Below are 26,257 nucleotides of genomic sequence, written 5' to 3'. Positions count from 1 at the left end.
TTTCCCTGCCTTTGGTCCATTCTATAAACATACCATAATAAATCTCACAGATACCCCCAGACCTCTCAAAATATTCTGTGATAAGTTTCACCCAATCCTAAAAATGAACTTTCTCCTACTTCCCATAAAGAATCCTATGCCCTAGCAGGCAAATACCCCTCGAATCTTCAGTGTTCTGAGGAGTTTCTTTGGTTGACTCACGTGAAATCATACTCCTTTGATAGCCCCAGGTGTAGCCCATTTGGAGTACTTTGTTGTCAGTGTTCAGGTTCCTAGTGTTCCTCTTCCACATCAAGTTATTCCTCTGACACTTGCCTCACCTCTGTGTTTGTGGTGACCAGCCTCCAATCTTCAGTCTTTCTAAATGTCATTTTCCTACAGGGTCCCTCACATTTATATGATTGTTTGTCTGGTTGGGAATCTCTCCCCAGCCCTTGACAGTCGATTCCAAGATGCACGGCTGGAGCTAGATAAGATTCTTTATGGAAAAATGGGATCTAGAATGGTGAGTTAGCCTTTAATCACCTTCTTCAATCTCCCCAGTAGCTGAACACTCTAGGCCATGTCATGAACTTTCTCTTGATGCCTTGTGTGGATGGAGTTTCTTTGATTTGGGGAGGAAAATTGCTCTCACTAAGCTATTAAATGCTTTTTCTCAGAGAAATGTGTGATGCACAAAACTTTAGAGAGCTAAGTGCACTGTATCATGGAGTAGGGAACAACATAGATGGTCACCTTTCTTCTATGCATTTTTCTCATCCAGTATATGAGTCTTCATCTAGTGTGAAAGTAAGTGGAGTAAATCATAAATAAATCAATGTTTTACTTGATCAAAGTTTACTGAGGTAGCTTAGACAGAACTAGATTACTTAATGACTGCTGTCATTTTTAGACATCATGGTATATGCTACTGCACATGTACATATCTTTTTATTGACTTCCTAATTCTTTGTCATCATCCTCATGTGTCTCTATTTCTTTCTCTATTCTTACAGCTCCCAGCTGAGCGCTGGAGGAAGTGCTTGACGGATACCACCACTTTCTTTGAGCCAGTTCTAGGGAAGATGATTGTGCAAGAAATTTTCCCTCAGCAGACCAAGAAGCTTGTAGGTATTCATCCTCCTAACCCCCAAGCAGAGCTTGGTTTCATCTCTTTCTTCTTTTAACATCCCAGCTTAAGACCACATCAAGACAGTAAAATCATGTATAGGTTTTATACCTTTTTACATATTCGTGTAATTACACACTTTCCCTTCTATTTTAGGAGTGAAATATGTAAGAATAAGACATTGCTGTCATTGCTAGAGTAAACGGTGTTAATATGCAACTGTCTCAGCTGTTAGCAAAGTCATATGGGCAGCACCAATAGCTATGACAGCCCTACAAATGCATGCAACCTTAAATGTGCTCCCTGGAATAACAGTATTAACAGTATTCATCACCAATCTGATATATTTCAATAAGAGTTTCAATGCAAAGCCATTAAGCCACCATATGACTGGTTATACAGAAACAGATCAATGTCAAAATATTCTGAGTGGATCTGGAGTAAAAGGAACACCTGCCTACAGTGTGGAAAATGTTCCTTTTTTTTCCCTTTGACAGTCAGAGTTCCTTTTTCTTTTGAGGAAAGTTAGTGTAGGCACCAGGTTTTACAGACTTTGCAGTTGTAAAGTGATAAGAGTAAATAACACCAAGAAAAGTTAATGGGAAAACTAAGACTATGTGTAGTGAAGCATCACACTGAATGAATAGAACAATTTTCAGAAGAGACTCAGATTGCCATAACTTTAGAAAGGGAGATACCAGCATGAAATACTTGTGATACTGAATTTACATTTTATTCAAAAAAGGGGAAAATTATTTGGTCCATTCCTGTCCCAAAAGGGATTGAATGAAAAGGAATTGTCTCCCTCTTAGTTACTGTGAGAGGCAAGATGAAAAGGTGTGTGGGAGAGAACAGTGAACCCTGGGAGGAAAAACTGGATGCCAAATAACTTAAGCCTAAATCATTGTAGAAATGGAAATCTCCTCTTTCATCACAAAAGATTATTTCCCCCAATAATTCTGTGCTGGAATGTGGGAAGGTGAGCCTAAGGATTGTTTTTTTCAGTTGTGACCAAGCCTTCTTTTTTCCATGGCAGGCTGAGCAGATGTTCTCTGAGATCCAAGATGCTGTCTATGGCCGACTGGATCAGTTGGAGTGGATGGATGAACAGACTCGCCAAAATGCTAAGGTCTTGGTGCGTACAGAAGGCAGAAGTTACTGAGTTCTTCTTTTCCTTGAGGCCTTTTGAGAAGGAATGGAAGAGTCCTGCACCTTCATGTATTCCTACCTACTTCTACAGGCACACAATCTTATATAGATATCTTATACATACTGAAAATTGCAGGTGGTTTTATAAGTGCCATCACACATATGTACACACGCTGATGGGTAGGCATAGAAAGGCTCAGTTTTTGTTTGTCCATGGATACTCTGAGTTAATTGTATTGGGATACAATTCAGTTTTATACACCTAGAGAGGCTAAAAACTATAAAGCTGAATGGCAGAAGGAAATGCTATAAAGTAAAAGAATAGAGCAACAATAGGCCCCAGGTTGTACAGTTAAGAAAACAGAGTAACAGATGTCCTGTTGAAACAGATTAGCTGTCATTTTGAAGGGCTGATTCACAGATCATGTTTATATTTTTTAGAAATAGCATTTAAAAGGACTTGCAGAATGTAAAGCCTTTGATTGATCATGTTTCTTTTTGTCAATTTTTTTTCTTGTATTATTTTGTTTATTATTTTAGGTTTCCAAACTACAAGTGGAGATTGGCTATCCAGCTCACATACTCCAGACTGCCAAAGTGAACCTGGAATACCAGAATGTGAGCGATATAATGTAAACATGCCTGCCTATTTATTGGCAGTTTACATGTATCACTGCTCTCTTGCCTGCTTATAAAAGAAGCAATGACCTCTGGAACATGTACATTTCCTACTGCTCATTTTCTGGGAATATATGGGCCCAGAGAACCTTCATCTGTTGCTTCTATATTGTTGCCTGTGCTAGGTCCTATTTAGAGTGGCTGGCCTGATAGAAGTCTGTTTTGATCTGTTTGTGTGTTGGGACAGGCCTGGAGATAACATTCCTGTCATATCTTAAATTGAAGGTCTTAAGAACTCTGAGAAAAAAAAATCTACAAGTATCCTATTGATTTCTCTTTTGATTAACCTTTTTTTTTGACCTGTGGGTCTTTTCTTTTTCTCATACCGTTCAATTCATTCCATGCATGTGCCTTATGACAGTCACATTACCTGTCTCTTTCCTCAGCTGGAGATAAATGAAGACACATTTTTCCTCAATGTGGTGGCTTGCTTGAAAGTACTGAGGGAAAATTTCTACCTGAAACTCCTTCAGCATCACTCACAGAACAAGTAAGTCAGATAGTGATTGAAAATTGTAACAGAATCACACACTTGTGAACTAACTGTGGTTGGAAGGGACCTGTGGAGATCACCTCAGTCCAATCCTCCTGCTCAAAGCAGAATCAGCTAGAGCAGGTCACTCAGAACTGTGACCAACTGTATGTTTATATCTCTCACTGTGGAAAGAGAGGGAGGTTAAGTGGGGGGCAGTGGGCAGAATCAGACACAGTACTTCTAAATGTGGTTTCACCAGTTCTGAATGTTGCTGTGAGTCTGCATTACTTCATCCTGCTTTAAAAAGCCTTTAATCTGGCAGCCTGTCTTGCATTCAGCCTGATCACATGCTGCCAAAATACCCCACCATTGTGGTGAGTGCCCCAGACTCTTAAAAACGCCCTCACTTTTTTTTTTTGCCCATGTACTCTTAAGTAACAGGGATAGCTGGTTCTTCTGGACTTCATAGCAAAGCAAACAGCAAACCACCATGGTATCATGAATGCTGGCAGAGTCACCTCAAAGGCAGTATATAGGCTGCTTTAGAAGGCAGCTTTGACAAGCATGCTTAGGGCCTTACACCTCCTGAAGGGTATTCTGTGCAGGACTTCATACCAATCTTGACTTACATGACAGGGAAGCTGTGAGGAAGAATGCCTTCATGCGTATGAAAGCCAAGCTCTGGCAGTCTGTAAACACGTGAAGATTTATTTTAAACACCTCTAACTCTAGAGAATGTGAATTTCATCATTTGCTACTGCTGTACTAACAGCTGAACTGAGCAGGTTAATTTTGCTAGCTCAGTGGAGGAAACGAGCAAGGTATGAGATAAGGATTTAATACATTCTTTTTTTTCCCTTTTAGCTGGCACGTGTACCCCTGGAGTGTGCATTCATACTATTCAATAAGGCACCACATGGTGGTCTTTCCTGCTGGAATGTTCCGCAGCCCTTTTTTCCACCTGCAGTTTCCCAGGTATGGAGTGGTTGCAAATGTGGAAACTGAATGTAGTCCCTGGGCTGCATCATACTTCCAGAAAGAATCTTAATGGGTCTATCTTTAACCTCTTTTTCTTACTGCATCCCAGAAAGACACAGTAAAGAGAGGAAAACCAGATTTTTCTAAAGCTAGATGGATACTGCCTTATGAATTCTGAAAGAAAGTGATCATTGACTCTGCTGGAGCAAAATCAGAATCTAGGTGAAACTAAACTAAGCGAAGTGTATTACTCCAGAGCAAAAAGGCAGAAGTCACATGTAGGTTAACTGCAAAGAAGACATTTCATTTCACCTTTGCTTCTCATTTTCTAGATTCCAAGAATTCCTGAGATCTAACCCATAGAAATCTAACCCATAGAAATCCAACCCAGTTGGGTTCTTTCATCATATGGAACACATCTCTTAAGCAATCTTTTTTCTGATAATAAAAGCACTTAAAAGAGTTGACTGTAAACATACCATTCAATGTCCTTTTTTGTCTCACAATGGCATGGGTACGTCTCCTAATACCATTGTACTGAAAGACAAGCTCACATTGTGGCAAATGGCTGAAGTTTGAAAGAAACATTTCTCAGTTAAAAGTAATTATATTCTCCATGGTTATCTTATAGTGCTTGCAGTATTTAACAAATTAATTACAGTATGAAGAAAAGGACAGCTCAAAAGAATAATAGAAAATAAATATTTTTCCATACTGGTATGGGCTGTCACTTACTGTACTCTTCCTCTCTGAAAACGTGTCTACAGCTTCTTATTCCTCTCAGTGTTAGTAAAATGCATTTTTCTCACTGTCACCTCAGTTAAGTAGACTGATAAGTCAAACTGTATCAGCTTTTGGTGTGTTGGCACAATAGCATTTTCTCAGATGATGCTCCAGAGTTTAAACTTTACTGGCAAACGCCAGTTCAGAAGACTGTGAGGATAATTTTTGAAATAAGAAGTCAGCAAAGCAATACAGTTGTTATAGTATCACAGAATCATAGAAAGGTTTGGGTTGGAAGGAACCTTTAAAGAACATCGAGTTCCAACCTCCCTGCCATAGGCCATGTTGCTCAGAGCTCCACTCAACTTGACCTTGGACACTTCCGGGGATGGGACATCTACAACTTCTCTGGGCAACATTTATAAGTTATCAGCTGCAGAGCTTCTGAAAGAGCAGTTCTAAGAGAAGATGAACTGTTCTGTTCTTGTCACTTTCTACTGAGTTCTCAGTAATGTAATAATGATCTAGTACAATAATTTCATGCCTCAGCAGTGTTTATCAGTGCATGAGAAGAAAGAATGAGCCCATAATTTCATGTGACAGAAATGCATTTTGAGTGTACTCTTCCTTGTGTGACTATTTGTAAATTCTTTGCATAGAATCATAGAAATTCCATTTGGAAAGACGTACTGAAGGTCTCTAGTCCAACCTCTTTCTTGTAGCAAGATTGCATATGCTAGACCAGAGTAATTGTAGTCAAACCTTCATGACTTCAATTTGCCTTGCCAGTTTTATGGATCATGTGTCACTAGACAACTGTTGCCATACTGCTTTTCCAAACATCCTGCTTTTGTATGGTTACCATTACAGTTGCTGTTTGTGCAGCAGTTCAGACAGAAAGGGGTAAATAAGTATGTATTTCTACATCAGTGCATGTCATTATAGTTAATAAAGGTGGAATTTCATTCATAGACACTTCATTATTATGATGGCTTATTAGCTGCAAATACTTTGAGTCCATAGAACAATTTTAAGCTTTGTTAGGATAATTTACACTTGTATTTGCATTTTTACACATCTGGGAAACAATAAATAGAATGTGTTTCTATGTACTCTTGGAGTAGAATGCTCCTAGGGAGCTACAGTTGTGTTCAGTGGCTATAAAGGGTGCTCATCTACCCTGTTTTCTTTCCAAAAGCACTCTTTGTGTCTTTATGTTTCAGCGCTGTGAACTTTGGAGCCATTGGGGTCTTCATGGCACATGAAATTCTTCACTCATTCTATGGTTATGGTGGGTACTGCTCTGGTGTCTTTGTTTACTCTTCTTGGTCCCACTAGTGATTTCCCTTAGGGGATCAGAATTCCTGGTCCCTGTATCAATGTATACATATATTATTAATGTAATTGAAGGTAAGGAAAACCCAACCCAGTCCATGCTGACTACTAAGAAGAATCAGTGATTAATGTGAGGAACACAGGTGTATACCATAAATAGCTTTACTTCTAGGATTTTTTCTTCCAACAGTGTTGCCTGAAGGCTGCCCTGCATGCAACAGGAGTGCACTCCAAAAATCTATAGACTGCTTGGTTGAACAGTATGAAAGTTACAGCTTTAATGTCAGTGGTACTTTTACACTGTTGGAGAATACAGCTGACACTGGAGGGCTTGCCATCGCTTACCAGGTATTGTAGTTTACTCACTTCTGTGATGTCATAGTTTTACCACACAATTCAGCTGTCATGTCACAAGACAGCTCAGCTGCTATGAGCTCTGCTATCAGCTCCTACATGCTGCTCCAGTTCCAGATTTCTTGCATACCTGTGCCAGTGAAGCATGAACTGTCTTATTCCAGACATAGTTTCCTCACAAATCTTTGCTGATAACCTCACTGTTTCCATGTAAGACAACTTGTCCTCTTCACTGTCTTTACTTCCCCATTTATGTCATGCATACAAAAGCATGCTATTATTTATATGTTATACTTGAGGAAGTAAGCTGAGACATGAAATAGAATTCTATGTCATGATAAACTGACTCCATAATGATGTTTTCAGCAATATTCTGGAGAGAATTTTTTCTTTCCTCATGCAGTACTTCAGCAGTTTAGTTACTGAGGGTGCTGTGAGATCCCTAGGTCTAAGATGGGACTTGTTTCATTCTTGCATGAAGAATGTTGAGAGGTAGAAAGTCTTTTAATTTATACACAGATATTTGTGACTTGCTTTGAAAGTAATTTTCATTCTTCCATAGTAGTTATCACATCTTCTCTTACGGCAATGTATTTAGTTGTATCTGAAACGGGAAGGAAAGGAATTATGTTGTTACTCTCCTGCCTTAGAGTTATTAGGGACAAGGCCAGCAGCAGAGAGTTTCAGAGTGAGAAGAGAGATACAAACTTGCTAACTTATTAAATATATATTAAATTGATATATTTCATTGACAGAAGAGACGTGCTTGGGATCCTGTCTGAAAGAGGATTATTTTTTTTTCTCCACAGGCCTATAAGAACTGGCTGAAAAAGCACAAAGAAGAGGATTTACCTACAATTGGACTTTCACATGATCAACTTTTCTACCTCAGTTTTGCTCATGTAATGAATTCAGGGGTGGTCATGTGTCTGTCTCATTCTCTATTTCTTCCATATTATTTCAGTTTGTCATTCTTAATATTCAGACAGTTTTCCCCCTCTTCACAGAACAGGTGATGATTCTGTGAGACTCGAATCTTATTTAGAAGCTCCTAACCTGTTACGGGTCTCAAAACTAACAAAAGGCTTGTCTGCAAATGTATCTTTTATAAAGCTCTGAAATCTACCCAAATTAATTCGTAGCAGACAAGCTGTGTCAGGAAAAGCATGCTTCATTGCCAGCTTCTGTGTACCTTTTTTTTGCTGTTGTGAGCAATCTTACACATGGAAAGAGAAGCCTCACTGTAAAAGTCATGTACCTGTCCATTCCTTTCTTCGTTTGCCTCTCTGTCATGGTGAATAGCTAGATGTTATATCATTCTGAGTGACTGGTAGTGATAAAAAGATTCAAATGTTATTTAGAGATAAATAACTAGAAGTACCTAACACACTTAGTTTGAGATTTCTGTGGGATCCTGATTTTAGGATTTCTGCAAAGTTGTGCAGTTGTGCATAGCTGTGTATCAAGTTCCTCATGATAGATTGTTGGATTTCTGTGCTCAGAAAAGTCACGTCCTTGTAAGTTACTGTAACTGTGCAATGGGAAATGTTTTGTGAATGTATTAAGATTAGGTCAGAGCAGTGTGTAAAAAAGCAGATTATTGGATCTTGGTGGCAAGATTCGCATTTCAGAGGCTATCCACAGCTACTGCATCATTTGTTGTTGAATAAAGACTGAATAAAGACTGAAATCAGTCTTTATTCAGAGAATAAAGAGAGATTTTTATCAGGGAATGAAGACTTGTGTTGCCAGTTTAACACCAGTAAAGTCACATAACCCTCCTCTGAGTCTCTCAAGTAGTAATGGAATTCTGTGTAAGTGCTTTCCTTTCTTGATTAGCACTCCCTGCTTTTGCTTAAGAAGCTGAATCTAGACACTGAGACAACATCTATACCACTATTTTAGATGCAGTCCAAGGTTGCATCAGCCTAAAGTCCAAGGTGGCCTAAATTCCATGCATGCTGTCTATGTAGAATAGAGAAATTGCAAATGCCTTGTCAGGCAGGGAAATAGGGACAGAGAAGTTTAGGGAAAGGGAAAAGAGTCAGAAATTGCAGTGGTGAAAGCAAAGATCTGAACATTGTTGGCAGCCATGCATGCATGCTCCCTTGTTTATACCAGCAACCTCAGAGAGGTGCACAGAGGCATGAGGAGACTTTAGTCTTGTTCACATGACAGCTTTCAGCAAAACTGACTTTTCTGTCTGCTTTTTTTCAGGCAATGTGTGGACATCAGGATCCAGAGAAACTACAGTCTTCCCTAAACACAGATCCACATAGTCCCCTGCCACTTCGTGTCTGTGGGCCTGTCAGCAATAGCCAGGACTTTTCCAAGCACTTCCACTGTTCCAGTGGATCCCAAATGAACCCAGACAACAAATGCCGCATCTGGTAATCTGGATGGAAAAGGAGGAAGAGAGTGATGACCCTAGGGAGAGAAAGGCCTGGCCCATGAAAGTGTGACCATCTTCTCAGGGCCTCCAGGGTGACATGATGCTCTTATTCACTCCTGCACCTCCCTTTTCTTGTTATCCTTTCCTCAGCAGTTGATGGTAGGGAAATTCTTAAACTGAGCTTGTAAGTGAAGAGCATCTCCTCCAAGGCTCTCAGTACTCTGCCTCAGATGTGAAAACTCTGGAGTTTAACAAGTTCCAAAGCAGCAAGGTTACTAGTCAGTCTCTAGTAAGCAGCAACTTTCTGAGGAGTTGTAAAGAGAGAGACTGTTACATTATTAGTCCCTCTGTTCAGCACATTTTCCTGTCTACTCCAGCAGCCTCACACCAGTGATGAATGGACAGGTCAGTAAGCTGGAGCTCTAAGACTTGTTCATGTAATAATGGCTTTTAGGAAAATCCTATGGGTTACTGTGCAAATCTCACAAAGAGAGGGAAGAATCTTATCCTTTTGCTAGTAAATGGAGGCGGCTACTAGGAAAGGCTCAGTGGCTACAGTTTCTAGTATGAAAGTTAAGTCACTTAATAATGAAGGTTACTGAAGGCCTTCTCTATTCTGCTTTTGTTTCATCAGCAAAACTCATAAAATGCAAAAGAGGAAAGAGGAAGGCTTATCTCCATTGATGGGAGGGGAATTGGGTGCTGAGAGCAGAATCTCTTTCAGCTTTCTTTTCCAACAAGACTCTTTTTAGTCTCTAGGGTCGAGGATATGGTTGAGAGTAGAGTATGGAACAGTCACAAGAGTTTCTAGAAGTCTCTAAGATGGAACAGTTGGAATTCCAAGAACTCGTCTGGATCATGAACCTGGTTCTCTCATCCCTAAATGTTCTCTCATCCCTAAAATTTCTCTCATTCCTACATTTGTAAATATTTACCATCCAAACAGAGAAGCAGAGCTGTGTAAGGTTTTACTTTCTACTCAAAATGGAATTTTGGTCATTAATTTACTTCAGAGGAAAAACAGAATAAGGAGCAACATGTTTTGGGGTAGCAGAAGTGCCTAAATTACATTCTCAAGTAATTAAATCCATTTCAGTTTCTCATAATAAGAAAATTTCTATGGATGTTCTAAAATTTACTGAAGTTAATAAGTATACAAAATAATACTACCTTTTGCATACTCTTCAAACTGTTCTTGATTATGAGAACATTTTTATTATATTGTCTGCCTGAGGATTGTTTGTGGAATACATGATGGCAAATGGAAACATATTTTATTATAAGCATTATAAGCATTATAAAAATAACTGTGTTAGTCCTTCCTAAGTGCTGACCAATGCAGCAAAATGTTATCCAAGAACAGACTGTTCAGAGAATTTGTTTTCATTAACTAAAATATTAATAAATTGTTGTTACCATTTAAATCATGTATACTCTTCCTTCACTCATTCAACTGATTTTGTCCTAACAGCATGTCCAGACCAGACTGTCTTTCTTTCAGATGCTAATAGCAATTAAGATTGTAGAAGAGCTTGAGTGCATTATAGATGTTATTTCAGTGTTCTGAGACTACTTGGCTTCTGTGTTTATAATGTTTAGAAAAGACAAAATCTATTAACAGTCTGCATTTTCAGAAACCTTTAGCTTTACTTGTATCTATCTTGTTAATTGTATGGGGAAGTCACAGGTCACAGTTGCCTGTGATACACTTGCTTTTTTTTTTCTTAGAGTATACAATGAGTTTATGAATATTCTATTTCAAAGACAGGGTCAGCCCTGAAGCTGGTGAGTTGGATCAATTCTTATTACTAACTATGATGTTTTTACGCAAAGATCATACGTGAAGTGAAAGAAGCAAAGTCTGGCTTAGAAAAAAGTACTACATGAGTCTTGGACTGAGAATTTATTGTGTTTCTCAAGGAAAAAGGAAAATGCTTCCAATATGTGCACAAGGTCCCTAACCTTGTCTTCGGTGTTGCAAGTTCCCTGAGATGTGGTCGGTGAACAGAAACCGTATTGTTCTGTAGATCATGAAACATGGGTAGATGTTCAAATTGTTGTGATCCATGACCACAGAAATTATTCCATGCTTTATGTTATGCAGAACAAAAAAAGAACAATGCTGCCAATCTTCAGGAAAAGCATCAGATCCAACTGCAGATCCTTCACAGCTGAATTGCTCACTGTCCCATAGTCCTCAGGCTGCACCATATCGATCACTTCCATTCCTTCCCCTGTTGATGAGGCCACAAAAATCTCCTCCATTTCTTCCCAGTCTGCAGCTGAGGGGGAAAAGGGGACACCATAAGCTTTCTTCTTGTTCTGTTCTTTCATACTCGGATCCTTTATACCTCTGCTTCCCTCCTGCTTTTCTCTCCCTGCTTTCTTAACTTCCAAATCCATATCACCCTTAGTGTGTGTCCGTCTCCTCCTTCACCCTAAGCAGCTTTGCATTCATACCACTTTCCACTCGCTACTTCTCTTGCCCTTTTCTTGTCTCTATTCCTCTGATTTTGAAATCTCTTATTTCAGAAACCGCTTTCTCCTGGCTCTCCTTCCTTTGCATCTTCTTCCTTTTCTCCTTTCCTGTACTTTTCCATTATAAAAGCCACCCCAAAAACATCTTTCATCTATTCAGAGACATGCCTGTGGTAATAGGCTGTAGTGGCCCTTAACAGCCTCAACTGAAGCCTTTACCCAAATCCTATGTGTTCAGGAGCTTCATTTAAGCTCGAGCCTGGGCCTCAGCTCTCTGTGATCTGTTGCAAGTATACCTGTCTCCATCTCTACCTCCATGACAACTATGCCTGACCATGGACCCTGTTATTCTGGATCTTGACCTACAAATTGCCTTCCTGGCTTGACCTTGAATATGGGTTATCACTGTGGACTTGCCTAGCAGGCATGGGATGCCTGACCCAGCTTTCTTTTGTTAGATCTGATCTGGGCCACTGATTTCTGACTGTTATTCCTGGCCTGACTTTGAGACTGTCTCATGAATAAGGCAGTGTGTGATGATCTATATTCTTGGCAGAATAACTCCCTATCCCTATGAGTAACTACCTAACTACCATCCCCAGGCCTGAGCTTGCCTGGCTCAGGGGCTGCAGGGACTGGACTCTGGCTGCTGCAGGTTAGTGTCTTGCTGAGCAGACACTTGCCTGCTGGCTCCCTGTCCCTTAGAAAGCAGCTGGAACTCACTGCTCCCTGAAAGTTAACTTGGGCTTTCTGGAGTGCTGGAGTGAACACCATGGAGCTGGGCATACCACTGAGTAGAGTCTGTGATCCCTTCTGAGGGACCAGCCTGGCGTTGGGTGCTGCCCCTTGCCCTCCTGGCTGCTCAGCCTCTGGTGCTCCCCAGGGGTGGCTAGAACCTTTCCTTTCAGGTCCCTGTAGGGTGTGAGGGGAACCTGCTGAGGCTGCAGTCAGGGCCGTGGGTAATCTAAGAGGCTTTAATGGCCATGACCAGCCTAAACTTGTGCTTCTCCCACATCCTTTGCCCTGTGTAAGTATAGGGCTGGGTGGTCACTAGGCTCTGTCTGACCCTGGTCACCATCACTACATTTGATCCTGACACTGACTGATATTCCTTCTTGAACTTGAACTTATCTCAACACCACGGACTTCCCTGGTGACCTTTTGTCTGACCCTGATTGCCATCCCTAGGCCTGTCCTGCTTGGGGCTGTGGGAACTGGGCCTTTGCCCTGCTGGCCTTGCTATCCCTCTCCATTTCTGGCTCCCTGTTTCTTAGGGATCATCTGACCCCCACTTCCCCTTGACATATATCTTCTCAGTCCTCTTCTGATTTTCTCTTTACAAAACCAGCTTCTATGTCCACACCCTATCTCTTTTCCTGCGTTTCATTACTCTCCAAGTCCCTTCTTTCTCATCCTCTCACTTCAACTCATCCCCATCACCTGCTGTTGGACTGCTTCCCTCTTGCTGTTCATTCTTGGCAGCGTGAATCATGGTCTGGCTTTTCCGTGGAACAGAGGCGACAGAGCAGTGAGTGGCTGGGAACAAACCCATCAGATAGATGGCAAATCCCAGGAAAACTATCAGGGTTGAATTCTTCCCCATCCTGTTTTCCTGTCCAACACAAGACACTTTTGCTCCTCACACCTTTTCAGCTAATGGAAACTGAACTAAACTACCACCAGAGTCTTGCTTGGGGCACATTGTGACATCACAGCACTCATCAGACATACAAAGGTGTCATAGAATCATAGAATCATAGAAGCAGCACCATATGCTCTTAGGCAGAAACACTATGATGATCTTTGCACCAACACCTTAAAGCAACAAGGAGTGTGAAAGCTTTTGGGAATTTAAAAAAAGTATGTCTATGCTCAAAGTTAAAAAGAGAATGAAAGGGATAGAATCATAACAATAGGAGACCACCTGATGTGAAAAAATTTCACATGTAATCCTGAATACTTCTGTAGCTCACAACTGGCTGAAACTGAACAAAAGATGTGCCAGTGGAGTGGAAAATGTAATTAATTTCCCACTTAAGTGCTTAACCAATTATTAGTAATTTGTGCTGTTTGGCTCACACAGCCTTAATGAATAGAAATAAAATCTTAAAAACATGTGTTTTTAAATGTCCTCTAGATGGTGATCTAACTACATCACTGCAGAAACAGCTTGTCTTACAAAGCACCTATTCTACAAGGGGGGGGGAATCTCATGTCTTATTAACCCTTGCCATTCAATTTGTAAGACAAAATTGCCCACTCTAATTGAATCTCTGTCCAGACTACATTTTAGGACTCTGATGAAGACTTTCAACTATGTAGACTGGAAGGCAATTTTATAGTTATTTTCAAACTCACATTTAAGCCCAACTGTCATTTGCTGTACCAAACATGCTCTACACTTTGGAATTTACTACAGACTTAAGCACATGCTTGCCACAATCTGATTTGTAGACACTGAGATTTCTACACCAGGTGGTGGCCCTGAGTCATCCTCAATTTGCTGTCCAAGACATTAAAGGATTTTTTCCACCCAGTCTTCAAAAGATTTTCACATTTTACCTAGAAAGTGCTTATTAGAACCATACCTCAGGAACTTGGAAGATTAATTTTTCAGAAATATTCATTAAGTGGAATTGTCAAATATTACATGGCTGTATAAATTTCTTATACACTGTCTCCTACTGAGTGGCATGTAATAAGGAGTGAGTTCAATACACCAGGTATTAGAAGCTATATGCACACAGGAGTAGGACAGAAGCTTTAACAGATGCACATCAGAAAAAGTTAGAGGGAGTGGGACAGGAACGTGGAATTTTCAGTACTGTAGAGCAATTAGCAAAGCAGCTTCAAGGGGCTTGCTTGCTAAGAGATCTCTGGATCTAAAGGAATCTGTACCCAAATCAGAGTAAGATTGTATATCAAAGGTATTCTGCATTCCTTTCAGGGAGTGTGGAACACTTTCAAGATCTCACCTACCCCTCTGAAATGCTTTATTTCACTGAAGCAAGTAAGTAAATAGATGCTAGATGTGAAAATTCATACTACTACAGAGGTTATGGTGACATATTCATCTTGGCATAAGCCCACGCTCCTGCCTCAGCAAGGGTTCCTGCCACTGGACGCTTGCTCCCACATCTTTTCCTTTGCTGACACTAGTGTTATGGGTCAGCTAATGAGGCATATTAGGCAACAAAACCATTTTAAATGCGAGTTTTATTAGGTCACTTTTCTAATGGGTGAGTTTTAGATCCAGTTAACTGTGCAATCACACAAAAGCTACTCTGCAGCTAGGCAGGATAAACAAATGATTGGGGTGGGACAGAGGAAGGCTAGACTGTCCTTTACTGAGTGACAGACACTACAAATTCAATAGATGCCATGGTCTTAAAAAGAAACAGTGACTACACAATCCTTGCTTGAGTACAGAGAGTTCTGACTTTTCTTTTGCTTTATTTGTGGTTATATATGTTCACCAGCAAGTATGTATAATAAGAATAGGAAAAGGATGTGCTAAGATGAAATGTGAAGTGAGAAGGATTTAAGGTAATAGCAGTGCTCTTTAAACACAACTCAATCTCTGAAGAGTTAATAAGATCAACCTGCAAAATTCTTTTTTAAAAAATTAAAAATATGGAGAACAAGACTGTCTGGCGAATGGTTTTTTACTCTGTGTGGCTGACAGTAGCAGAATATTCATCTGGCCATCTCAGACCTTGTAGGCATATTTCTCTGGATGTTCTCTGTTAGAATGTTTTGAAAGTGCACATGCAAGTATGTGTGAATATTTCGATTTGTATGCATTTGCTTCATCTCTGGTCCCAGAATTAAATCACTCTTTTTCACCACTGCCACACCACGTGGAGGTAGACGTTGTGCTATGTTATTCAAACTTATCTTCAAGAAACTGTTTTGTTTTGAATTTTTCTTCTTATTGTGCCTAATTTGGCACAATTTGAACTGAGTCTTTTTGTGCTTGGGCTATTCTGGCCTGCACATTAGTACGTTAACATCACTTCTTGCTTCTGAAGAGGACTGACCTCCATTCAGAAATCTCACTCCACATAGCTTCATCTTTTCTGGAATCCTTTTGGCTTATTGTCACACTGACTGCACTGGACAACAGATTCTTGTCTAAGGCTCTGCTTTTCTAGGCAGACCAAGAGATGCAGGTTAATTTCTGCTGCCAATGGAGTGGATTCTTAGTATAGTCCAAAGAACTGCCTTTGGACTTCTCTTAAACAGATGCTTCAAGGTAGAAAAGAACAGCAGATATGGATTCCTCTGTCCATACAATGAATCCAGAGTGGTAGGGAATGAGCAGCATGTGAGAGAGATGAATACACTGAAACAACTGGATAAACCAGAGTTATAGCAATAATTTCTCTTTCTAGGGATTGTGACTCAATATTTAATGTTTTCCTGCCTTAAATAATTCTGCAGCATGACTCAGTATGAGGTGCAAAGACAGTGAAATTACCCAAGCCAGTAGAGCATATTGGCCGCTGGTCACAGGTTGGCCTGGGGGAGGGGGATAAAGCAGCCTAGTTAATGTATGCTTTCTCCCTCATCAGGTTGAAAGAGCTGGTGCATGAAATCTACTAAAGCAGCTCTCCGGTCCAGTGAAGCACAGGACAATTGGCAGCACCAGGAAGGTTATCACTGTCTGCATCAGATGACTCTCCTGTGTGAGGTCAAAACCCCATTGGATTTGTAATGAGGAGGTGGATGAGGCTGTAAAGTCATTCCCAAGATGGAGCAGTGAGGGCCTTGAGGCAAAAAGGAGCCAATGAAGGGAAGAAAGGAAATGGCCCAAAAGATCGTAATCAGTGAATTTCTGCATCCTACCCCAAGGCTGTATTCCTCAGAGTACAGGATTGTGCCAGGAAACCGAAGGCACACCCACTGGCCAATGTTGTTGCCGTGATCAGAAAACTGATAGAGATGGAGAACTTGGGGATACTACGGTCTGTAATGGGGAACTCCAGAAGATGACAGAGCAGATTCTCTTGCGAGTGCTCAGAACTACAAAAGCCAAGCAACAGTGTAGTGGGGAATGGCACAAGCAGAACTTTGTGAAGATCCAAGAACAGAAATAAGTGGAGAGATGCAGGGCAGGACAAAGGGAACTGGCAGAGTTTTTTGGACCATAGGGAGGGAATGACTTGGCAGTTGCAAGACAGGATTGTAGATGTTGGGTTTGAGATGAATGAACTGTTGCAGCTCAGGCTACAGACAGTTGTGAGTAGAGGTCTGCGGTGAAGTGACTGGAAACAGATCTATATTATGGCTACTGATTGCAGGGTGTCAAAAAGTGCACTGCAAGTTCTGAGAAACTAGTTCCCCTCTGTCAGACCATGCTTTCCATTTATCTGTCATGCAGTATTTTCAGAATGCTAACTAGTGTGTTGGGATCTGTTTCTCATTACTATCCCATGCATTACACAGGAAGGCAGGTGCCCTCCCTCTTTGCTTTCTCAAGCAGAATTCACATCTTCTAAGGTCGTCAGTAAATAGGAAACTTAGAAGTGGGGTGAAAAAGAGCAGAAACCTGTCTGGGATTTCAAAATATGGCCACTTTTCACCACTAATACTACATTCTGAAAATGAAAATATCTTGCTTCTTCTAGAGCAGATACCAGTGTCCATGTTGTAGCATCCCATGCGAGCGATGAAGATAACATCCTTACCCCAAAGGTTTTATCTATCTCACCATGACACAGTAGCAACAAATGAAAAGCTCCTGAGCTGCAAGTGATAGGTAATTATTAAAAAAAACCCCAGTGCAAATTGGATTTCCACTGAAGCATGGGCTGTATAGCCACTTTCTCCTCTCATTCTCTTCTTGTGCCATTTCTGTCCTTGTTTGCTCTTATTTGGATTGCTGTTATTTAAAATAATAACAGTGGAAGCATAGGCAAGATACATAATATGAATCTGACCTGTCTTAAATCTAGCCTTCTTTAATAGCAAGAGAAAGAGTCATCTTCATGAGCCAGTCCTTTCCAACCAGCTCAAACAGCTGTACTAGGCTAGGATGAATTACTTTTTACACAAACTCAGACTTAACTTTTTAGCATCTAAATTTAAGTGAAATAAGCAGTAATTTTGAAGAAAGTGAATTCAGATGAAAGAGAAAGTTCACAATCGGAAGCTTCTAAATCAACTACATCAACTGCTGGGCCTAGAGGCTCTCTACATGAAGAGCCTGATGGCCTCAGCAGCAGCACAGCAGCCACAAGTTTTAACTTTTGAAGTCCTGCGGTGTATGGCCTGTCAAGCCTTACATCATTTATCCAAATATCTTTATGGCAATCAACAACCACCTCCATATGCATTCAATAAATATTGAAGTCTAATTTATAACAGCTTTACTATGCTTGCCTTATAGCATTCTTAAGGTTTTTTTTCTCTCATTTACTTCAGGCTACCCTGGCCAAATTTAGACACAATATAAAACAAATTACTTCGAGCTTCTTATCATTTCAGAAAGTCACCATTGTTAAGCAAGTTCTTAAGAAAATTAAAAAACTATCTAAGTTTATAAGAAACACAATTTGGGAAATTTTTTTGCCTTCTGTTCTGAATATACTTGCTTAATATTTCCACCACTCTTATTTTAGCACTGAAATCTAGGAAGTAATTTTTTTTTAAATTTGAAAAATTCAGGAACTCAGTCCAACAGACACTTTAGGCTTTGTGCAGAAGACATTCCAGTGCTTGTACAGTGTAGGTTATCTTCATTTCCTTTAAACCTGGACATAGCCATACCTCTGTTTTTTATTTAGCTTTTACAATGTAGATATTAATGTTTTTCTTCATTTGTGTAATGATTCAAGGCCTGTGGAGAAAAAGATGTGATTTCATAACTACTTAATTAAATTAATAACTAGAATTAATTATTGTTCATTAGTAAATGAATAGATATAATTATGGCAATAGAATGAGGCCTCCAAGTGGGTGGAGGCTACCTATACCCAGGATTCTTGTAAAAGAGAATGTGAGGCAACTCTCCATTTTCTTATTGAAAGTATAGAGAAGAGGAATAGTATAGCAACCGTGGGAATGCAAAAGTCATTAGGTGCATTGTCAGGGCCTTGAATCCCTTTCTCCCCAGGCAAAACATCAGTGACATTGTTCTGACATGTTTTCTTTATGAATGGGCAATTATACAAGGTTCTGTCTTAATTTCCCTTGAACCCATTCCAGAGTTGACCACATGATGTAACTATTCATCAGATAAGGTACACAAATCACTGCTGCAGACTCCTTCCAGGCTGTAATTTGGTTTGGGGTAAATGAGGGTAGTACAATGATAAGATGGAGATCCAAGATAATTAGGTAGTTTGTAAGAAAGACTGTGATAGTTCACTGCTGTTAGAGGTGTTAGTATGAACTGCCCCTGAAGCTGCACAATCTGTCATGCAATATATTTCAGTCACTCTTACTAGCAAGGAAGCATATAGAGTATTAAAAGAAGTAATTAAATAATTCTGTTTTTAAACAATTAAATATGATTATTAAGAAAAGTAGTCTTCTTTCATTCTTGTTATTCTAATCGTGTTTTCTAAATAGCCATGAAACACTATATGTTGACCTTAGTGACTTTCACTTCTGAATTGGGATAGATATCATTCCAGTTTCTTTCTTTGTACAGTTCAGATAAGTTTTACTGTTCCTGTTTTACCATCCTTTCTTCCATTGGTGTCTGTAAGTCAGGGTTTGCAATATTAACTTGCTGTAACGGAATAGGAAGGTGTAAGAGATTTCCCTGTCCCTTTAAATCTAGCTGTATTTGGATTGTGAAAAGCAGTCAGTTGCAAAATAGTGATGACTTCATTGGAGTCAAGGTTTTGCTCAAGTAGCACCTGCATGTGTGCTAGCTAAGTGGGAGTATTACAAATAGTCTTCAAGGTGTCGGATGTAGAAAGTTACACAATCCAATACTCTAGAATTTTAGTGTGTTGGGCTTTTTTTGCTTTCAGTTTGCTGAAACAAAAGCAGACAACCCAAAATTGAATTTTTCAATGCTATTTCTTGGTAAATTATTTGAATTGTGTAAACAGAGGTGTCTGGAGAGGGAGAGAGAAGGATTCATGTCCCACTGTGAGGCATTTGAGCTGAGAGGACTGTGTTGCAGGAGAGATTGGACAGGTAATGGCTGCAGCTGCAAAGATACCTTAGATGCTTTGCATTGTCTACAACTTCTTTAATGTGCTTGACTTTCTCTTTATCTATTGGATAAGACTCTTAAATCTGGGACCCTCCCTTTTGCAGATATTCTTTCCAAAATGGTAATACATTGATACTGCTAGCAAATGACTTTCCCTTTTTCTAATGCAAGTGAATGTGTTCTGAAAGTGTAGCTTTAGCTGAAGTATTCCCAGGTATGATAATACTGTCATACATTCTCAGAATTGCACCAGAGGGCAGAAATTGCCAGAATGTGCATTCTTCCCATAATATTCTTGGTAATGTGATGCCCAATCTGTAATCTGATCTGTGTGTTTTGGAATGTGAACCGTGCCCACTACTGCAGCACCTGAACTCAGGTTCTTACTGAGTTTTTTGTGTGTCTTGTAGTGTAGCCCTGAGAAACAAATAGCAGAAGTTGTTCTGAAGAATTTTTTTGTTGCTGTTCCACTTTCTTTCCAAAAATAGCAGATTCACAAGTGTTTTTGTGAAGATGAATCCCAAAGGTGGGGAAGTTCAAATGCCCTATATTTAGTAACATACGTGACTACCTTCTGAGCTCCTTTTCATGTGAAAAGACATAGTTAAAAGCTATGCTCTTAGGGTTTTCAACCCATGACTTCCTAGTCATGGTTTGGAATGTTTGCTGTTTCTACATAGCATAAACAATACGCTATTAATATAAAAATACTTATATAGTTTCATAGGGGAGGATAATACTACACCGTGCATAGGCAATATTAAAGAACAGACAAAAAGATAAAATGATAGAAATTATATTTGCTTCCTGGTAGTGAGAAGTATTCTTAAAATTGCAAAATGATATTTTATTAGCACTATAGTAAGTTTCTTCTGGTTTTTAAAGTAATTTTGTTACTTTGGGTACAGTTTCAATGTACATGGCTCCCCTGGAGTAGATAGCTGTGGAAAAACTGACCATTTCAATTATTAGGTGTTAAACTATCTTAAAATTTATTATCAGGTTATAATTGCTCTATTTATTATTTTAAATATTATCTCCCACAGGTAATGCAACAGTAGCTGAATTACTGCTCCAATGCACAGAGTCATCACCAAGATATCTTTAACACTCCTTGCATGGCACCATGTGAACTGAGTTTGTTTTCATCATATCATAGCAAAGAAATCAGTATAGGTAGTTTCAGACACAGCAATAGCTGAAGAAACTACCAGTTCAGAGAAGAAATTTAGCAGTATAAATTAATATTGTCAGTATTGTTGCTTCAAATTTTTTGTAACTTCTCCTTGACAATAACATAACCTTTTCAAAGACACTTTTAACTGAAAATGCTATGAGCTAAAAAGTGTCCATGAAATAGTCACAGAGCTGCAGAGCACTCACGGGTCTTCAAATCAGCAGTGTTTTGTGAACTGTGGAAATGAGTAGGCAAAGTAAGTCCTACAGGTTTTATAAGCATTAGGGTATTGATGCATATGTTTCCCATACTTCAAGTTCTGATTACATAATTTCTGAAAAAGAAATGGGTATCAGAGTTTTGTTACTGGATGGTGGAAATGAAGATGTCTCAGACAGTTAGGGAAAAGAAATTGCCAAACAAGGAAGGAACAAAAACACCATAGAACCTAAATAAGAAAAGAACAAGAGCTGACATTACACTTTTTGAAAACTGGAACCAAAACACTAAACAGATGATCTGGTCTGTAATAGAAATAATCCATTTTCAATTGAAGTTTGTATATGACACCACATAAAATAGATTGGGAGTCAATATTTATAGTTAACTTCAGAAGAAACTTAAGATGCAGAGAAGGCTTTAAGACATAACAATTTTCCTTGACAATCCCCTGCACACGAGAAGCTAAATCGAATAAGTGCATTCAGTTAACATTTCTTTTTCAATAAACTTGGTGACTCCAAAGGGCAAATTATGGAAAAATGCCGTGGGTGCACAGGGGATGTTCAGGTGGAAAAATACTTTGTGGTCTTTTCCCCAGGGTTTGGATGAAGGTCACCCAGATACAGTGTTCTTACAGCAATTCTAAAGATGTGACCTCTGATCTTACAGGCTTAAATCAGAAGATGGGCAAAGACTTGAGTGCTAATGCTGGTTATTCTGCTAAATGAATGGGAAATGGTCTACTTAAGAGCTTCAGCTGATCAGATTTAGTGTTTGTGAGTGTTTAGTGAGAGGCTACCTGTACCACTGCTGAATCGTCCTCCCTGCAGTGTTTGAAGTTGTTGCTTTTTGTCCTTGGTGCCTCTGAGAAGAGCCTGGCTCTATCACCTCTGTGACCCTGTTTGAGGTAGTTGGACACAGAAATTAGATCTGTGCCTTCCTTTCCCTTACTCTTCTCCTCCCTTAAGCTATCTCCATGATAAATAAACCCAACTCCTTCAGTCTCTCCTTGAACAGTGCTGTCCATCCTAGTGACCTTTTGTTTGACATGCTCCGGTTTGCCACTATAGGGAGCCCAACCCTGGTTGCAGTTTCTTATTAAATGCACTGTAACCCCTCTGAAATGGAAGGGATTAATAATTTCTTTTCCTGTAGTGCCTACAGTATTGCATGTAGGTCAAGCACATGCAGTCTAGCATGTGCTTGACCTTCATTGCTGCAAGGACACACTGCTGGCTTATGTTCAACTTGCAGACACTTCTGCAGAGATGGTCCCTAGCCAATTTTTCCCCAGTCTGTAGTTTTTCTATCCCAGATCCAGGATTGAATGCTGAACCCCATGAGATTTCTCTTGGTTTCTTACTTCATTTTATCAAGGAGTCTCTGAATGGTAGTCCTGCTTTCCAGTATAGCAAGCATGCCCCACACTTTGGGGATGTCTGCTAATTTATCGAAGGTGCCCTCTGACCTTTGAATGTATTTGTGATACCATTAACAATGTGAATGAACTTTGATCAATCCAGTAGTGGTCAGTCAGTCTCTCCTAATTAACACACAGGGCACAGAGGAATGTCAAAGTTTAGACACCACTGGCTCTTGTGTTTTGTAGATAAGTAGGCTAAAAACTAAGACATTCACTATGGAGACTAGGAATAACTAAAATAAAATATGCATTTATGTTTGCTATTCAATTGTTTGGTACTACATTCAGACTTGAGCTTTTGCTTAGTGATAGTGTATGTACACTGACCGTTGGGACACACGGACTGAATGAAGGAGAAATGAGGTTACTACTGCAGCACCTCCTAATGCCATTTTATGATACCAAATTTGTGCTGCTTTGTTAGGTTGTGATCTTTGTGTCACATTGTCTATACTCCTTCAGCAGCATGAGTGATGTTTTTGTTAGTCAGTTGAGGAAAGGATGTCGTTTTGGATCATCTTAACGAAAGAAAGAAATTCTTGATTAAGATTTAGTTTAAGGAATACTTACGCCTATTTAATTGTTTGGTCCATGGTAACTGACAGTAAGAGGCTATAAATGAGCCTCTGCCTGACAAAAGTCATGAATCATACTTGCAAAGGAAATGGTAACATTTTATTTCAAAGTTTTATTTCAAGTTTTATTCTCAGGAACTCTCAGAAAGAACAGGAACACTTGCTTAATTGTTTTCTAAATGTCTGCCCTATTCAGGGTTATGCAAATCAAAAGAACATGTTTCCTCTTAAGAATCTTGTTAGTTGTCACTGCTAACATACACTTCAAAAGTTTCATGAGACTCTTCATAACAGAAAAGTTTGACTGTGTCTGGAGAACGTACAAATGCCCAAAGACCTGACTTTTCAGAATAACTTTTGTTCTGATCTCAGCTTTTAATCATTGCCAGATCTGTATTAAGGCACACCTTTCTGGTATATTTGGCATTCTCAGGAGGAAGAAAGGATAATGTTTAATTTTGATTATTCATCTATTTTTAATTATGTGGTTGTAATGATACATCTGTTTCTGCTATGGAGTTAAACCCTCAATTTCTTGGTGTGGGGGGGGGGAACAAATCACCAATGCAAATACAGCTCTTGTAGCGCTTTGGGTGCCACGGTATATTAGGTTCAAAATCCTTTAGCTGATAAAGTCTAAATAGATAACATGAATATGAAGAAAACTTCAACATATTACAAGAAGTGCTAAAGAATGATAATGGAATGAAACTTCCTGATCTAGCACATTGTTACAGCATGCACAAAATAGAAGTATCCAGTATTATTAAATAGGGTGAACACAACAGAATCTGAGGAAAAACAAAAATCCAAACAAAAATATCTCAACCATCAACTTTTCCAGCAGAAGCAAAGGGGAATAAACTGAATTACTAATAAGTAACTAAATATACAAATCAACTATTTTAGTTTTAATAGTTACTTTAATAAATGCACTAAATAAAACCCATCCAGTTCCCTTTTACAGGAGATTTGTCATTTTCTTTCTCAGAGCTATTAAAATTTTATTTAAGTTTAGTTCTCTGCCTTCTCCTTGAATCAGTTTCCCTTTGCGCACAGCACTCGTCAGTTTCTACCATAAAATTTTCCATGAGGTATATAACAGTCCTTTTCCCAGAAGCTGAGGGCAATGAGTGCTACAGCCCTAGAGTATCTTTCTTAACTATTGTAATACCACACCTGTGCACAAAGAACAGGATTGCTCACACAGTAACATAGTAATCTGAACCTTCCCGGACCTAGCTAACCAAAGATGATTAATGGACAAATACTTCCCCTGTCTTGAAAACTAGTCTTCGGGATAACCACCTTGAGAGGAATATATCTATCTTCTCTGCTTTGTTTCAGAGAACTTTTTAAACTCTGTCAGCTTGGGATCAAGCTCTGATAAACTTACCTAATCAAAGGCCTTCCAATAGTTAATGCAAGAAACCACTGTATCCTTTATCACTTCTCTACCAGGAAAATTCCATAAGCATTTCTTCAGATACCATAAGTGGCACTGACCGTTTCCAGTGATTATTCCTTTTCTGTTGAAATCAACAAGTTCGTGTTAGCAGAGATATTTATTTCCACTTTAGAAACAGTGGATTGTCAAAGCTAATTTTGCAGAACAAACAGCCGGATCTGGCATCTACCTATGATCTCCTGCTACTGCTAAAATTTCCAGAACAGGTCAAGACTTCACTGACACAATCTTTGATACTGCAATTTGATGAGAAAGAAGTGCAGAGGTATTTACAGGACCTCTTAAACTGTGAGAGAAATGTTAGAAAGCAGTAATGGCTGGCTGCACCCTAACAGGTAGGAAGCTGAGCATGACTTCATGCCAGGCAGTACAGGGGCCTCACAGCTAGGGTACAGTATTTGAGCAAGGTGAGTAGGCAGACCTGGAGATGGTAGCTCAAGCAGGAGCTTAGATTATCAGGCAATTTTGTGGTGATGAGGCAGGTCTCAGATATAGCTAGGAAATGAATCCATTGGTCAAAATGTTGTCCAGTCTGCTTATCACAAGGTAGGTCCATGTTGACAAGGCAAGTCTGAAGTCAAGCTAGAAGACAGTCAGCAGTACAGGGTCCAGGTCATTAGAGACCATGGCCAAACACAACCAAAGCTGTAGACAGGAACCAAAGGCTGAAGACAGATCTTAAATGGGGACCCTATGCTCATGGGCAGGTCATATGCATGTATGTGTGTGTGTAGTTTTTTGTGAAGGTCCTTGGTTAGCCTGATCAGGGCCATCAAAGCCCATCATAATACTCAAAATCCTAACAATAAGTGTCCCCTCCCAGCAACAAGTGTCCTCATAACCCTATAGGGTTCTTTGGTCAGAAAGGACTCTTCGTAGAGTGGTTTAATTGTTGCAGGTTTTCATAGGACTACTCAGGGGACAGGAATCCAGGGACAGGCTACTGAGAAAGGGAAAAGACATGGAAAATGTGGGGCTGGGTAGCAGAGCTTCTGCTGCCTATGAGGTTCCTAAAGGCTGGGTAGGCTTGAGAGGCAACAGTGGATGAGTGGGGCAAAAATTCAGTCTACCCTTGACAAGATTTGGGGGATGGTGCAAGGCAGAGCAGGCAGAGGGAATGTTGAAATTCCCCCTAGGAAACCTGGAATGTTTTTAGGCTTTGAGGTGATGAGTATCAGGGTGGAGACACCAGAGGAGACTGGCCAGGGCCATTAAAACCTTCTAGTGTACTCAGGCACCTGACCAAGGTGTGGCAGGGGAATAAAAAGCATTTTTACTCTGCTCTGGGATTCAAAAGGTTGCAGATGTTTGTAACATGCCCTGTAGTCTATGATGTATAGTTGAATGGCTCTACCAAGCTCTCAGGTAGAAATATTCTTAAAGACAAACATTTAACAGGGCCCAGATTTTCCATGTTAGCCAGGATCAAAGTTGTTATCAGCAATTACCTTCAAAATTCTCCCTCTTCAGTCAAGACATATATTCAGGAGTTTCCCTAAGATGCTTTGGGCAACAGCATAATTCAGAACTGTGTGTTTCAAATACTAAG

At 39.7% G+C, this 26,257-nt stretch overlaps 1 protein-coding gene across 1 annotated transcript in view; it reads left to right on the top strand.

The window, feature by feature from the left end:
- The window catches only part of KEL (Kell blood group, metallo-endopeptidase), a 20,742-nt gene extending 11,177 nt beyond the window's left edge, over nucleotides 1-9,565 (top strand). Inside the window, exons 7-16 of the mRNA XM_009070828.1 lie at nucleotides 382-505; nucleotides 996-1,106; nucleotides 2,145-2,243; nucleotides 2,798-2,875; nucleotides 3,322-3,425; nucleotides 4,275-4,385; nucleotides 6,335-6,402; nucleotides 6,637-6,794; nucleotides 7,610-7,702; nucleotides 9,018-9,565. Coding sequence (XP_009069076.1) covers nucleotides 382-505; nucleotides 996-1,106; nucleotides 2,145-2,243; nucleotides 2,798-2,875; nucleotides 3,322-3,425; nucleotides 4,275-4,385; nucleotides 6,335-6,402; nucleotides 6,637-6,794; nucleotides 7,610-7,702; nucleotides 9,018-9,194 — 1,123 coding nt within the window. The 3' untranslated portion in view covers nucleotides 9,195-9,565. The remainder of the gene's footprint in view (nucleotides 1-381; nucleotides 506-995; nucleotides 1,107-2,144; nucleotides 2,244-2,797; nucleotides 2,876-3,321; nucleotides 3,426-4,274; nucleotides 4,386-6,334; nucleotides 6,403-6,636; nucleotides 6,795-7,609; nucleotides 7,703-9,017) is intronic.
- Nucleotides 9,566-26,257: the final 16,692 nt, after the last annotated feature.

This window comes from Acanthisitta chloris, unplaced genomic scaffold (assembly GCF_000695815.1).
Source record: "Acanthisitta chloris isolate BGI_N310 unplaced genomic scaffold, ASM69581v1 scaffold513, whole genome shotgun sequence".
Classification (NCBI taxonomy): Eukaryota; Metazoa; Chordata; class Aves; order Passeriformes; family Acanthisittidae; genus Acanthisitta; species Acanthisitta chloris.
Note: the sequence above shows the minus strand (reverse complement) of the source record. Positions and strands in the feature narration are given on the sequence as shown.